The 14,627-nt window shown below is 45.4% G+C and overlaps 1 protein-coding gene across 3 annotated transcripts in view; it reads left to right on the top strand.

Moving 5' to 3' along the window:
- qsm (Zona pelucida superfamily protein qsm) overlaps positions 1–14,627 on the top strand; it is a 255,533-nt gene that overhangs the window by 124,763 nt on the left and 116,143 nt on the right. For 2 of the 3 annotated variants that reach the window (XM_065434198.2, XM_065434196.2), the window contains exon 2: positions 8,112–8,201. The exons of the other annotated variant lie outside the window; for it this stretch is intronic. In XM_065434198.2, coding sequence (XP_065290270.1) covers positions 8,112–8,201 — 90 coding nt within the window. The remainder of the gene's footprint in view (positions 1–8,111; positions 8,202–14,627) is intronic. 3 annotated transcript variants of the gene reach the window in all.

Below are 14,627 nucleotides of genomic sequence, written 5' to 3'. Positions count from 1 at the left end.
GGTATGCTCATGAAGACGGCGTGCAGGACCCAGTGCCGCTGTCAAGAACAGATGCAGCAGCGAAACTTCGATTACTTGCAATTGATGTCACAAAATCGCTGTGTGTCACCTATTTCTAGCACACATGTCTACATCGACTGGACCCCTGTCTTCGACTTCGTCCTTCACCTGGACTATCTCGACCCGAGACAACGGTACTTTACTGACTGTACTTGGCGTCATTTTTACAAAACCCTTTGCCTTCAGCATCAAAAGCGAGGAGACTGCTGCGTGTGATCACTGCGGCAGCGAAGAAAATATTGAACCCGTTCTTTGCCGTTGTCCCCGATACAGTGCACACAGGCAGTCGCTCGTGAACACGCTGGCCCGTCTTGACAAGACTGGCTACCCTCGGAGCAGGCAGTCCTGGGACGGCGGTTTATACATTCATTACACCACAAGTCTGTCAATGCACTGTCAAACTTATTGCGTTCGAGTGGCCTATTAGAGAGACTGTAGTTCTCATAGACTCTCCCTACCTCTTGTATTTTTTTGTGCCTTTGCTTTTGCTCTCCGCTATTCTTTCCGTCTTTCATTTCCCCTTACCCTTCCCCCACCGCACGGTCGCGAACCAGAATCTCTTCCGGTTAACCTCCCTGACTTTTCCATCCCGTTTAGTTCTCTCTCTCTCTCTCTCCCTAGATCTTCTTACTTCGAATTTGTCTTCTAAGCACTTCACGCGTGCTTTCCTTTCTTTTTTTTCTTTTTGCTCCAGTGAGTGCCCTCCTTGTTCACCCTCGAGAGGCCAAGCTGCTCGCATCCGCAGTTCTTCAGCGCTTATCCCACAACAGCCGTTCCATTTCCCCGCAAAGCGCATGAACCCTTTTCACGTCTTCCGCTATGGGCACGCTGTCGCGCGCTGTGCCTCGCACCTCCTCCTACCCTCCTCCTTTATTTCTTCACTGCCCCTTCTCTCCGCCCCGAGAGATTCCGGCGGTCTCCAGGTGCCGTGCGCTGCCCGGTCGACTCCGGGTAGGCGGGGTACAGATTTATCGCCGTTCGGCGTAATGGCCCTTTCCTCTCCTGGAAGCCCAACGACGCTTAGAACACGCTCCACATTCCCATCGCTAGCTCCTTTCGCTCAGCCGTTTATATACGAAGAGCCCGTAGTTCTGAGAACTGCCACTGGCCCCGGTGTGTGCTGTCGCCGCGAATGGAGATTAAAACTCGGTGGTATTGCTTCTCTTCTCCTTCCTTCGGCACGTGTCCGCCTCCTACCCACCCTCTTTACTTCTCAGGCTATCCCCGGCCTGGACATTCCTCCTTTGCGCCGTGTGGGGATCAAAAATTTATGTGCAGTGAAAATGCACTGCTTGCCATTACGATTCAAATGAAGCAACAATATTCGTACAGTCTTAACAAAGGGGGCAGTGTTCGTCGTTTTTCATCACATGTGAAATATGGGCGCCTTTAGACTCTAAAGTATCGTCTACTCCAAGACCCTACTCTGTAGATTTTATTCTCCTCCTCCTCCTCCTCCTCCTCCTCCTCCTCCTCCTCCTCCTCCTCCTCCTCCTCCTCCTCCTCCTCCTCCTCCTCATCATCATCATCATCATCACCATTATTATTATTATTATTATTATTATTATTATTATTATTATTATTATTATTATTATTATTATTATTATTATTATTATTATATTTGAAAACGTATATGCACTTGAACAAAAGGGAAAGCGAGCGTAACCAGGAAGGAAAGAAACAAGAGGTATGGAAATTAAGCTCTAGGCAAACAATTCTATATATATAAAAAAAACAAGAAAATAAAAAAAGAAATCAATTGGCTAGCTGACAGGAAGGCGAAAAGATATAATCCCCACCAGATATGCAAACAAAACAATTGTCACTGAAGAATCGCTAACACGAAATGAATTTGAATAGAATCGTTACCATATACCGGCATATTTTAATTATTCTTCCCATTCGAGTTTCATCAGTGTCCCAAGTTGCGAACGCCTATGTCATCAGTAAGAACGGCCGGTCGCGAGCTATGAATAATAATAAAAGCATTGAAACGAGAGAAATGAATATTTAAGGAATCGAAAGGAATTATAGCGGACCCTGCGCCGGTATGTTGCAGGGACTGTTTTTGTTAGATTCTGTTTATTTCTTACCATCCACCTTCCACTACCGGCCGGTTCTGGTGATAACATGGACAGAGCGCTGCTTGGACCATTGGCGGATCACTGAAACGAATAGCTTTGAAATAAAACAAAATAGTTGCATTATCCCATTTATGTGCTCACGCTCTAAAGGTTCACAGGGCGGATGTCACGTACTCACAATTGAAATAAAGCTTAGGAAGATCGGCCCCAACATCGGTACTTGTTTACATAACAGTGAAAACAATAAACGCGCTTGTCGTACTACCACTGGATCGAGCAAAAATTGCTCCAAAGAGAGAATGTTAAATTCTAGTGATTGTTAAATCGTAATTTTGATTTTGCGTCAGGAGTTTTTCACACTTATAAAGAATTGACGACCCCGAAAAAAAAAAAAGACGGAGTTTAAAACTCACCAACCCTCGCCATAAACATATCTCATCCTTGTAAACTGTGCACATTAGTGTGTCTAAATAAGGGAAGCCTTATGCATTGGTTCTGTGCAAGCTACCTGAAATCATTACAATCTTGTTTATGGGAACTTTGGCAACTTTTTACTTACACATTACTGCTTTACTTCAAAGCGTCGGTTTTAGACGTCTTAATTAAGGCAGTTGATAGTATTGCGATGTACGTTTTCAGTGAGCACTTCTGAGCTTTATTCCTCAGTTTTAAAAACTTCAGATTTTTGACAATACTTGTAAGTTATACATGGGCGGCCTAAATCGGAAGTCTGCTTCTGAGAGTCGGTAGAGCTGAACAATCTCATTTAAATACTCCGTATCTGCTAGTGTTGACATATGTAGTATTACTAGTATGTAACTAATCACAATTCGTTATATGCATCCCGAGAAAAAGGACATCTCCGTTTCAATGTATCCAGAAAGGAACTTCCGAACTGATGAATCCTCCTAAGGAAATTCAAAAGTCGTCTCTTTCCTCTAGTACCTGAGAAAGTCAAGTAGCAATACAGAAAAGTGTCATCGCCCCGTGTCATCTTGAGGTGAACTAAGATTAAAACACGGCTGTATGGCACATGCGACTCACGTTCCGTGCGAGTATCTCATTCACTCGTCCTTGTTATCATGGGGGCGAGTAGGCACTTCCCGTGTGCATTTGAGTAATGGAACCTTGTCGAACCACGAGCCAGGGAGGATTATGTGGGGTCGTGTTCGTTACGGTATCAAGTGTATTACGCTGTTTGTTACCTTTGTTGCACTACATCACGAAAGGCCGTTGACACCGACAGCGCAGGCGAAGGTAATCGACACGGAGAATTTGTTGCCTTTGTGGAAGTAGGTAGAATGATAGCAATAAAGGAATCTTGCACGAAAATAAGCGCTTCCTTTCAGTTGCCAACGTGCGAGGAATGATACAGCTGCTGCCGAATAGGACGAACAAGCAAAATGAAGAGAAGTAATTGGCTTTTTCTTTTTGTACTTCCTGCGTTCTTCCAAGGAACATACCTACCGCATAAAGAATGGCCAAAGCGGCTTACTTTGCTATAAATATCTGTCCGAATGGCAGCAACCTCCATTTCAGCTGGGCACTGCATTACGACCCACGTGCGTGCCCGGGGCCTTAGGGGAGAGCTGTTACTACTGTGAAAGGCCACCGTGCAGAAAAAATAAAACAAAAAAGAACACTACTCCGACAACAAGCGCGATAATATTTTCTGCTCAAGTTCAGCTTTGAATCATGATGACCGATGTCCCTCTCAAAGAAAGCTCAGGTAAGCCGCGCGGCTTGTCGAAAAAATGGCCTCAAAGAAAGGAAATAGTTCACGGAAAATGTATATTTAAATATAGGGCTCATTTGAGGAACTAAATATACATGTGTAAACCAAATGAATTAGTCAACCAATCAAATCTTGCGCTGCCATTTATTAAAAAGTTCGTGTGCCCTAAATGAATTATGCATTTGTAGACAAGCAATTCACCAATGACATTTCATATCCATGTACTAATGCCGGGAAGAATTTCTGATGACATATAGACGGGCTCTGTCGCGTAGTGCGCGAACTCATGCACTTGCACTCGTGTGCAACTGCAGATACAGGCTTCTGATCGATGCCGGGACTTCGATCACTGCATTTGCTGACACTGTTAGACTGCTCCTCAAACCTCACTGCTCGGCCAACGACCTCATGAAAGCACACAAAGAATAATTTTTTTTCTCACAAGCTATGCAGTTAACCTTGGTTATTTCATTCCCAACAGCAGTTCAATAAATATCATTTTGTCCGCCGCCCTTTTATTGCTTCGTGCCTACAGTAAGGTGCAGGTATTTCGCCTGATTTCGAAATCCAATCTTCGTGTGCCTTGTGTAGTATTTGAGGACCTCGGTCGAGGGTCGGCAATTGGGCAGTTACATCACGTTGATGGCCTGCGGTCCAGTTAATGGTCCCACGGTCGACAAAGCGAGAGAGAAAAGAGGTCATCGGCGTATAACAAATGACGTAATAAGCGCCCCTTGGTCAAGAATGCGCCATGCCTTCGATGGCGCACGAAGAATGAACGCGACGCGAAACCGCGCCCAGTCGGCTTCGACTGTGAGCACCATAAAATGATGAGAAACCCGCAGATCGAGAAAAAATAAGTGTATTAAAATAAAATGACACTCGGAGGTCATTGCTTTCGACAAATTTTGCTGTCTTTGACTGCTGTTTTAGACAGCTGCTGGTGTTCTCCTCTGGACAATTTTCTTTCAATTTTTTTTTCGATCAGCTATCCTTTTGCTAGCTTTAGATCTAAAAGAGGTTCGGGGCAGTTGGCTTCTTTTTTCTATTCTACATTTTAGCAGTAACCCGAAGTAATCTCTCTCATGAGCCTCTGAACTAAAGCATTGTGCTACAGGGTGCTATGCGCAACTGTATACGATCGCAATAACTCTCTGCAAACGGTAAAAATTTATGGGCTCGCTATTTCGTAAGTCGTAGCCGAATGGGGGTTCGCCATTTTCAGGCAGACTTAGACTTTAAGGATGGCTACTAAGCTAAGCTGAATTCGTTTTGCACTGAAGACAAGAAAAACAAGCAGACTTCAAAATTCGTAGATGTAAAAAGAAGCTTCAGTAACAAAATACTATTGAAACCCTATATAGAACATAGAAGCAAAGTCTCTGTTCCTATCATTTTTGAGAAAAGGAGTACGCAATGTGCGGTTAGTTGCGATTTTCCACGGCCGGTCACACCTCAATAACAACCGCTGTGGTTGCTTAGTGGCTTTGGTGTTGGGCTGCTAAGCACGAAATCGCGGGACCGAATCCCGGCAACGGCGGTCGCATTTCAATGGGGGCGAAATGCGAAAACAACCAAATACTTACATTTAGGTGCATTTTAAAGAACCCCAGGTGGTCCAAATTTCGGAGTGCCCCACTGCGGCGTGCCTCATAATCAGATCATGGTTTTTGCGCGTAAAACTCCAGAATTTAATTTTAAGTAAAGCCGCAATAAGGTGTCCGTTCACGTTGAGATGCAATGGCAAGTTGCTTTCCATTAAAGGCGCCTGAGGAGCCTGAACAAAAAGTTAATGCATCTGGACCTGTATTGGCAACACTTATCTTGCGTTCGAGCATTTGCTCATTGGCTGGAGCTTGGGCGCTCGCCAGTCATGATAGCCATCGGCACGATAACAAAACCATCGCCACGGCTATGAAAAATCGTGAACGGCACTAAGCTATGATAAGTTTTGTGATGACTAGTCCTGTATCGTAAATAATCTGTTAGAAAGAACAGCGCACGCATGTTCTGTTTGATCAAACCGATAACCCTTCACTTTTCTAGATACTGCTGGAGAAAACATGCCCACATGTTCAATTAGAAGGCTTGGTAACAAGGCACAATAATAAAAAAAGATACCTAAACAAAAGCATGCAGCTGTCTACCTAGAAGAACTACAACAATATATCTGCAAACTTGTTACTGTTACCTAACAAGTTTAGTTGCTCGGCACATGCATGACTGCACTTTGGCCTTTTTTTGGTTTCATGCACCTGACTGCACACGTTGCAGGGCACAACCAAATAAACTGTTGAGTATTTCCTGCAGTGGTTGAAGCTGGGCACAGAGAACGTTTCCCGGCCAATAGTTTAAGCTCAAGCCCTAATGTAGTAAAGTTAGGGCCGTGAGGCCGCTTTGCGCCAATGTTTTTTCACCGAATAAAATATGAGCAAATGAGGGCCTCTGCAGCCGTAGAGCGGTCGTTAATGCATTATAAACAGCAACAGTGGAATATTTATCAATGAAGAAAGTCGCAGTTTCGCCAGAAAGAAGCGTCAATTTCCGTAGCAAATTATTAGACAGCTATGCGAATTGAGGGTAGTAGTTTCATCGGCAATATCAACTTGTAAACAATCGCTTACTAACTAAAGTAACAAGCATGATGTCACGCCCGCGCCTGCCTCCGTTATGCACGCGAAGAAGGAAGACGCACCTACGGCACACAGCCCGCGGCACCGATGTTATCGCACGTGGACTTTATAAAGAACATCATGGCGATGCCGCCGCCAACGACGACGGAAGTGCGCCTGGAATGTACATAATATAGCTACCGTAATAATAAAAGCTTGCTGGGCATTCAATCGGCAGTTACTTAGCTAAGCAATCTTCTAACCTGGTACGCAGACCAAGTATTGAGGCCGAGGTCGAAGAGCGGAGACTGGTTAGTGCAATCTACACGCGCATTTAACGAAGTCGGCCACAAGGGCATGGTTGGCTGCACAGGGCGGTGGAAGGCCTTCCCTTCCTTCCTGTGACGGATGAAACTAACATCACGGTGTGCCCTTTTTTTCTATGTCGAGATAATTCCGACGTGGGATAGGGCATCACGTTCTCGTCCAGAATAGCGGATACGTTCGCAGACTGAAGCGGGGTTATCGGCAAAAGATAGTTACCAGTTATGCGATATAGACAAGTAGAACGGATATAAGAACAGACAGCTGTCGCTAGCAGAAGAGAGATAACAAGCTACAATATAACATCTGGCGCACGTAAACTGCAAACGAGTGTCCTGATCTTTTGCCAAATCGCCCTGTAAAAATTGGAAGTGACGTAATAAACACATTTGATTCTGTAAGCATGTTTCGAGTGTACTTAAGATGTTGAATTGAGCTCAAAGTGCAGGGACCTGAAGAAATAATTGTGATAAGCTAAGATGCCGAATAACAGAACTTAATACCCTAATGTTTGACGGCGATATCGTTTCTCCGCTATCGCATCCACCAGTGATGCGCTATTCATGCAAAAGGGAGGTAACACCTAGCGTGCGTCGCCTCATGTGGAACGCGGACTCGAGAGATTCAGGGACCAATACCGCCCTAATGTGGAGACGTCGTCAGGCGGTGACGGGCTGACATCAAATAGACACTTGTCTATGGAACTTCGCGTCTGAAGCTTCCATAGTGGGCTGCACTTAACTCCTTTCCACTTAACCAATTCCTCTATTAGGCCTCAATCCGTCATTTAAACACATCATTCTCTATTTGTATGTGGTCTACTTTCTTTTGCTCTGACAACGGTGAAAACAGCAGTCTCAAATCTAAAGAAATTGCCTTTGGATCGATGTATTCAGTCCTTTCACGCTGGGGAAGCAGCTTCGGAAACTTAGAGAACACCGGAAGTGGTCACGTGAACCTAGTCGTGTACGATAACGGTGGACGTTCTACGTGCTTCCGTGGAGTATTGAGGTGCCTGCATTTTATTTTATTTTATATTTGAGCCCCTACTTCACTGGCGCTACTGATTTTGTCCGGAAGCGTCGAAGCATCTGTGAAACGGCCACACAGCTCGCCGTTTTATCCGCTATGGTTCTGTTTCGGGAGCGGTTATTAAACCTGCAACACGGAAGCTGAGGCAGATAGAAGACAATATACAGGGCCTTTCTTCGTTTGCCGCGATTTCCGTGATAGCATATTTATATGATTGTGCGTTGAATTAATCATTTCCCGTCTTTTTCTTCTTTGGTTTTGCAGGTGAGTTGGGCTATCTCTTCCCTGGCTACCTGGAGCCACAAGAAAACCTGATCATGGTCGATGAGCGCGGAGGAGGACCGATAAGGACAGGTGTCCAGCATATTTTCTTGATTTTCCTGATTCATGCTTGCTTTATCGCTTTCTTTGTTTCTTTTTTTTAAAAAAAGATTTTCTAGTGCTATCCTTCTACTGCGTTACATTGAGAAATTTCTTGCACTGTTTGGCAAACTGTGGTGTACGTTATATTTCCCCGCTTCATTGTCCCGCACAGAGATATATCTTACTTTCCTTAAGAGAAGAAAAAGAAATTTAGAATTCCCGTTATTCGAAAGTTTCTCGAACACTACTTAAATGTTACTACCATCTTTGCCGATTCCGTGTATTCGAACCATGCCGTATGAAAAGCGGAGCTATAAAATGGTGGCGTTACATAAAATCGCTTTTCTTCATGCATTGAAAAACCTCATTACGCGACGCATCGAGAAATGATTTTACAGACAGAAAATGGACTCGAGCGTCCGCTGTTATACTGTTGGTTGCTGAGGAAAGTACATTCGCTACTTGCAATCACCTGACACGGCCACTCAGCAGCAGCTGCTATATACAAGAGGACTCAGGGGAAGACGCCGGGCAGAAAAATGAACGGGCTAATGGACAAGTCTTGTCCTTCCGGGAGATCTTGCGGTCACGTGGCGTCCCCGTCCCCTGTCTCGTCATTAACGCAGCTTCCATAGTCTTGGTCCAATCGCGGGATTCTTATACTTAATTTCAGTTTATTAGTGTCCATAATCCACATTCATGTTTTCTTTATTGCTTGCTTTTTTCGCGTCTGAGCTATTTGCAGCTTTAAAAAAGCTGATGAAATTGTAAGGTACGCAACTATCCCGCAGACTTTCCTATATTTAAGTGCAGTTTATTAGTATGACAGTCCGCAGTCATGTTGTCTTTATTACTTACTTTTTTCGCGTCAGAAACGCTGTTTAAGAAACGGTGGTGAAATTGTGAGGTAAGTAACTTTCTCGTCGGCTGTCCCAGACTAAGAGCTAATAATAGACGCGGTGACTCGCTCATATTGATCTAGATTTGCATGCTAGACGTGCCGTAGGACGAAACTGTCCAGAACTCATTAAAGTACCCCCCCCCCCTCTCTCTCTTGAAGTTGTCATAGGGAATTAGTTTATTTGGTTATCTAATAATGAAGAAAAATGGAAATGTAGGCCTCTTTATCGCCGGTTATCCAAAATACAGTACTCGGGAAAGAAAAAAAAAACGAAAAAGCGAGATGAATATAACTACAAGGACGACTCACGATAACGCAAGTCAATAGCACAGAGGAGTGTCATCAACAGTACCAGCAATGGAGGCACAGTCTACTTATTTGCTATACAATTACCACATCACATTTTTGTATGATTGACATCGAAACTTGCTCATATACTTCATAAGAGAAGAAGAGAACAGAAATTATTGGTAGGAAAGACAGAGAGGTCGCTCTAGTCTGCTACTCTGCACTGGCGAAGAGAGAAGGGGAGTGAAAGTATATACTTCATAAAATATATCTTAGTCAAACAGCAAAAGCTCGCGATAATATCGTGAGAGAGAGAGAAAAAGAGAGAGAGAAATTCAATGGCACATCTGTCAGCCGAATATTTTGCTGTCCGCCACTGTTCGCTTTATATACAGACCACAACAGACACGTTCAGGTACGCTTTATTTTTTTTGTTTCTGGCTTTTTGATGCGGATACTTGTGACTTCCGTTTGCATTCACTTTCCGGCGGCAGTAGACTAGAATGAATCCCGTGAAGGCTGTCACGAAGATTAGCTCCTCCTTTCACTTGGCCTTAGTGGTATCTTTTCTAGCCTACTACATTTTTCTCTGAACGCTCTACGAGCTCCGATAGGCGGTGTGCCAAGCCAAGATTGAAAGCAGTGAAAGTGGAAGCGACGTCAGCACGAAGCGAATTTGACAAGTGCCTACACGTTGACGCACTCTCTCCGCCCTAATTGAATTTGCCTTCCACGCCGAACCTCCACACGGCTCCTCGGCAGTTAACCGGCAGCTTTCTTAAACATTTACGGGGCACGCTTCTATCGGGGGTAACAGGAGCATGTTGAGTGGTTCGGTCTTTCAGTATAAAGCAAGAACTTTCTCGGGGGTATTTCGCTATCCACCGGGCTACCGAAGGGGGACGTGAAATCAGGGAGCTCGGTCTGTGCGGATCCCGGCGGGAACTGTGATTTCCAGTTTGAATTTCCAGACAGGCCCATTAGGGAGTAAATGTGGATGCGTGTTTCCTTTCCATAAAGTATGATGGAGTGCGCTTTCCTTCTTTCTGGCATATTTATTTTTACTGAAACTTCGATTCAAACTCCAGAAGGTAGCCAGGGAACTGGAAAAATTATTGACAGTCGCTTCTGAGTGTTCACGTGTTTTAGCGCCTTGGCTAGTTGGCATTCCTTTTCTGCAACCGCACAGTATTGAAGTCTGGCTGAGTGGGGCGCTGAGTAGGTCTGGTTCCAGATTTACGAACGAACGAACGAACGAACGAACGAACGAACGAACGAACGAACGAACGAACGAACGAACGAACGAACGAACGAACGAACGAACGAACGAACGAACGAACGAACGAACGAACGAACGAACGAACGAACGAACGAACGAACGAACGAACGAACGAACGAACGAACGCACGAACGCAAGAACGAACGAACGCACGAACTAACGAACGGAAGGAAGGAAGGAAGGAAAGAAGAAAGGAAGGAAAGAAGAAAGGAAGGAAAGAAGAAAGAAAGAAGGAAGGAAGGAAGGAAGGAAGGAAAGAAGGAAAGAAGGAAGGAAAGAAGGAAAGAAGGAAGGAAGGAAGGAAAGAAAGAAAGAAAGAAAGAAAGAAAGAAAGAAAGAAAGAAAGAAAGAAGGAAGGAATGAAGGAAGGAAGGAAAGAAGGAAAAAAGGAAAGAAGGAAAGAAAGAAAGAAGGGAAGAAAGAAAGAGCGAACGAATAGACGGATGAACGGACGGACGGATGATGGTGATTTATAATAACAAAATGTCTTGGCAATACCTGATTGGCGCAGAAATGAATGCGGCCCCTTGAACCTTTATTCACGTACGCACCGGTGGCGAGCGGCCAGCCTCGAGGAGTGGATCCGTTCTGCTGCGGAGGCCAACATGGTCCTCCGAGCGCTATTCGTCTTTGGTGCGGAAGCTGGCATTCTCTGCATGGTGTAACCACGTGGGGAAGCGTTCCTCGTTAGCTCGCCCTGTCCTCACCTTCCCATTATTCCACTCCATTACCTTTAATAGGCCGATTAGCCATCCTTCTTTTAATAAAGCTATATCATCAGCATTCTCAATTGCGAATACTGATGATATAGCTTGAACGCTTCCATAGTATTACGCAAAAAAACGTTTCCTCATGAGACAACGTCCGGACTCCCGCTACTCATGTGTGCAATAAGAGTGGTAAAGAGGCAAGTGCCACCCGAGCTTCACTGACGTGAGGCATCGCTTCTATACCGGCTGTGGTTGGGAGCGGCTTTCACGAGGGCACGCACTACTTTGATTGAAATGGCCGACAGTGCTGCATTCGACGTCTGTGACGTAGAAGGAAACATGGAACAATTATTGTGCCATTGTTATCGGTTTCAGTCGGAAAGACAAACATTATCTATCGCATTGCGACGACTGGACGATGGGCCGTTGTCTGCATGCGCAGGTGCGCAGGTGCTGCTTGAGACCGTCCCCATCGCTCGTCGGCCCACAAAGCTATGAAGGCACTTTTGTCTTTCTTGAGGGCGACTGGCCTATATGAACGTCTTTGACTCGCTCAGGCTCTCCGCGAGCGTGCACGAGCTCACTGTGGCTTCTCTTCCCTCCCTTCCTTCCTTCTCTCTATCTTGTCTTAATATTTCCTCCTTCTCGTCTCCCAGAGTAGGGTAGCTATACCAGACGCATTTCTGGTTAACATCCCTCTCTTCTCTCTTCATTTCCTCCTCCACCTCCTCCTTGCGACCTTGTTGAATGATCGCCTGTCTAAAGCAGCCACGCTTCTTCACTGAATGCGCAGTTCTTTCATTTTTCAACTATTCGCGATTTAGGGTCTCTCTACTCTTTCTTTCTTCAGGGAGGGATATCGGTATTGCCGTTATGTGGGACCTAACAGAGGCATTATTGATTGTTTAATCCTTCATAACACTGACTTCTGAAAAAATAAAATGTAAGAATACAGACAGCAAGTGCACAAACCTTACTCGTCACTGCGTTATGATAAGGAGAATTGTAATACTCAGCAGAAGAGACTTTAACCACTACTGGTAACACGGTTTTCTTAGGGTAATGTGTGAAGTGCATATAGGCCATTGCATGGTTTTTCCGGACACCTTGGTCCCTGTCGGCTCAGTAACACCAGCGCAAGACAAAGGTGTTAGAGGAAGACGGAATGTTGAAGCCATCAACAGTAGTCAAGCAAGAGAGGCCTCAGGATGAAGCCAACGGTTCGAAAAGGGCACTTGTATTCGTTATTTCCATCATCGGCGATGACTAACTTGTCACTATGACATCTTCTGATACTTGCCACATTTGTCTGATACTCGTCTACGTCGTCCCTGACGAAGACAAGACGAATCCCTTGTAGGAACTTTGGCTTCAGCCCAATGCTTCGCTTGCTCGCGCACTGTTGATTATCAACATGCAGGAGCATTTGACATCACCTCCCGCCCTTTTTCTTCCGGTCCTTTTTGTTCCCGTTTTGATGCGATAGCTAGCCCGCACGCTGAATTGACGCCATAAACTGGACCACGAAGTGGCCGGTGTCGCATGGGCGGTGAAGAAAAAAGAAAAGAAAGGATCAACGTCGGGAGAGGCAGATGGAGCTGAGAAGCAGAGCAAGGAAGACATATGGGCTTGGGTCGGACGTCGACGTTCGGGAGGCCAACAGCTGTCGGAGGGACCCGGTCGAGCGCCAACGCCCGAGAAGACCTCTAAACGGCAAATGTCCCGCTCTCGTCAACCAGCCGACGAACAAAAGTCTGCGAAAGCCTGCATGCCGTCTCCTCTCGTGCAAAACATCGAGCGATGCACCATTCCAGCTTCATGGGACATCAGCCAAACTGTGAGCGCGATGCGTTAGTCTGTTAAGTGCTTTGTAGGAACGCTTAGATATATGTCTGGCTTGTCCCCATGCCATTTGTCCGTGTATTTGCACATTTACAGCGAAGCTGCTGGCCTCTTGTTGATCGGGATGTTTTTCGTGGTATTATCACCCCAAAAACGGCAGCTATAAAAGGGGCCTGTGTCTTGAGTTTCCGCGCAACAGAATTATGTTTTCTCGTGTATGCGAATTACAGTCCAATGCTATCATGTCTGCAGGTTGTGTGTAAGTTGTACTTTACAAATTTTCTGACGCATATGACTTTGAGAAATGAAATTCGTTCAATAATGCACTTGCGCTAGGCGCAAAGCCTACAACAATGAGCATGTATGCTGCGCTAAAGGTACCGCCGCCTAGCGGGTGCGGCCACTCAGGCACACCTCAAACGGCAGTTGGAAAATGGCTTTGTCGTTCAGTTTCCGCGTAATAGTGTTATGTTTTCTCGTATATTCGAATAACAATCCGAAGCTATCATGTCTCCAGCTTATGTGTAAGTGGTACTTTACGCATTTTAACGCGATAGCGTTGAGGGCCCAGTGTCGCAGAAAATCCGGTGTCGGTGTCCGGCATCGGCGTCCGCCGTCCCGCGTTTTCGAACCAATTCTGAACCACGTACACCCAACCACTCTTCTACCACTTAAGCTGCTCATACCTTGTCTTTCATTCTTTACAAGATTATTCATCGGAGTATTCAGAAAGGCAGCCCATAAACAAATGTATTGGAGAAAGAAAAAAGGCCATCGACAGCGCATATCTTTTATGTTATCTCTTCTCAGACTGAAATATTAAAAGGGCGAAACAATAACAGGATATCAACGCAAGAGGCCGCGTTTCTAACAGAAAGCTTGTCTTCGTGCATAGCGTTCGCCGCCAACGTTTTCCGGTAAACATTATGGTTACATAAGCTGCAGCTGCCGGGAAGTATGAAAAGCAGTCAGGGGTTTTTTAATGCTATCGCGTTCCACTCTTAAAGGCAAAGCTTAAGCGTCCCCCAAATTTTTTCTCATGCAAACAACTTCTGAACATTAAAGTTGTTCAATATAAGGCAATTGCGCTTGGTGGGTGGTCTAGAAAAATGGCTGTGGCTTAGGTAAGGTTAAGCCCAGGATGCGAAGCATACTAGCCTTTATTTTAGTTGTTGAACCACTGTTTAGCCTGGTGAACTGCTGTTGCTTGGCTATATTTGGTTCGGCTAGACGAAGAAACAACTCATGCATTACTTCTTCGCCTTCAAGAGTGGAACGCGACAGCGTTCCCGTCGACCCGCCAAGGGGTGTAAGACAATGGGCTACAGGGCAGCGACTACGCGCCCCGCATTGGACGCGGTGAGCGTCGAGCAAAGCAGCGTTCGGCGCGGCAACGA

This window comes from Dermacentor albipictus, chromosome 4 (assembly GCF_038994185.2).
Source record: "Dermacentor albipictus isolate Rhodes 1998 colony chromosome 4, USDA_Dalb.pri_finalv2, whole genome shotgun sequence".
In the NCBI taxonomy this organism is placed as follows: Eukaryota; Metazoa; Arthropoda; class Arachnida; order Ixodida; family Ixodidae; genus Dermacentor; species Dermacentor albipictus.
Note: the sequence above shows the minus strand (reverse complement) of the source record. Positions and strands in the feature narration are given on the sequence as shown.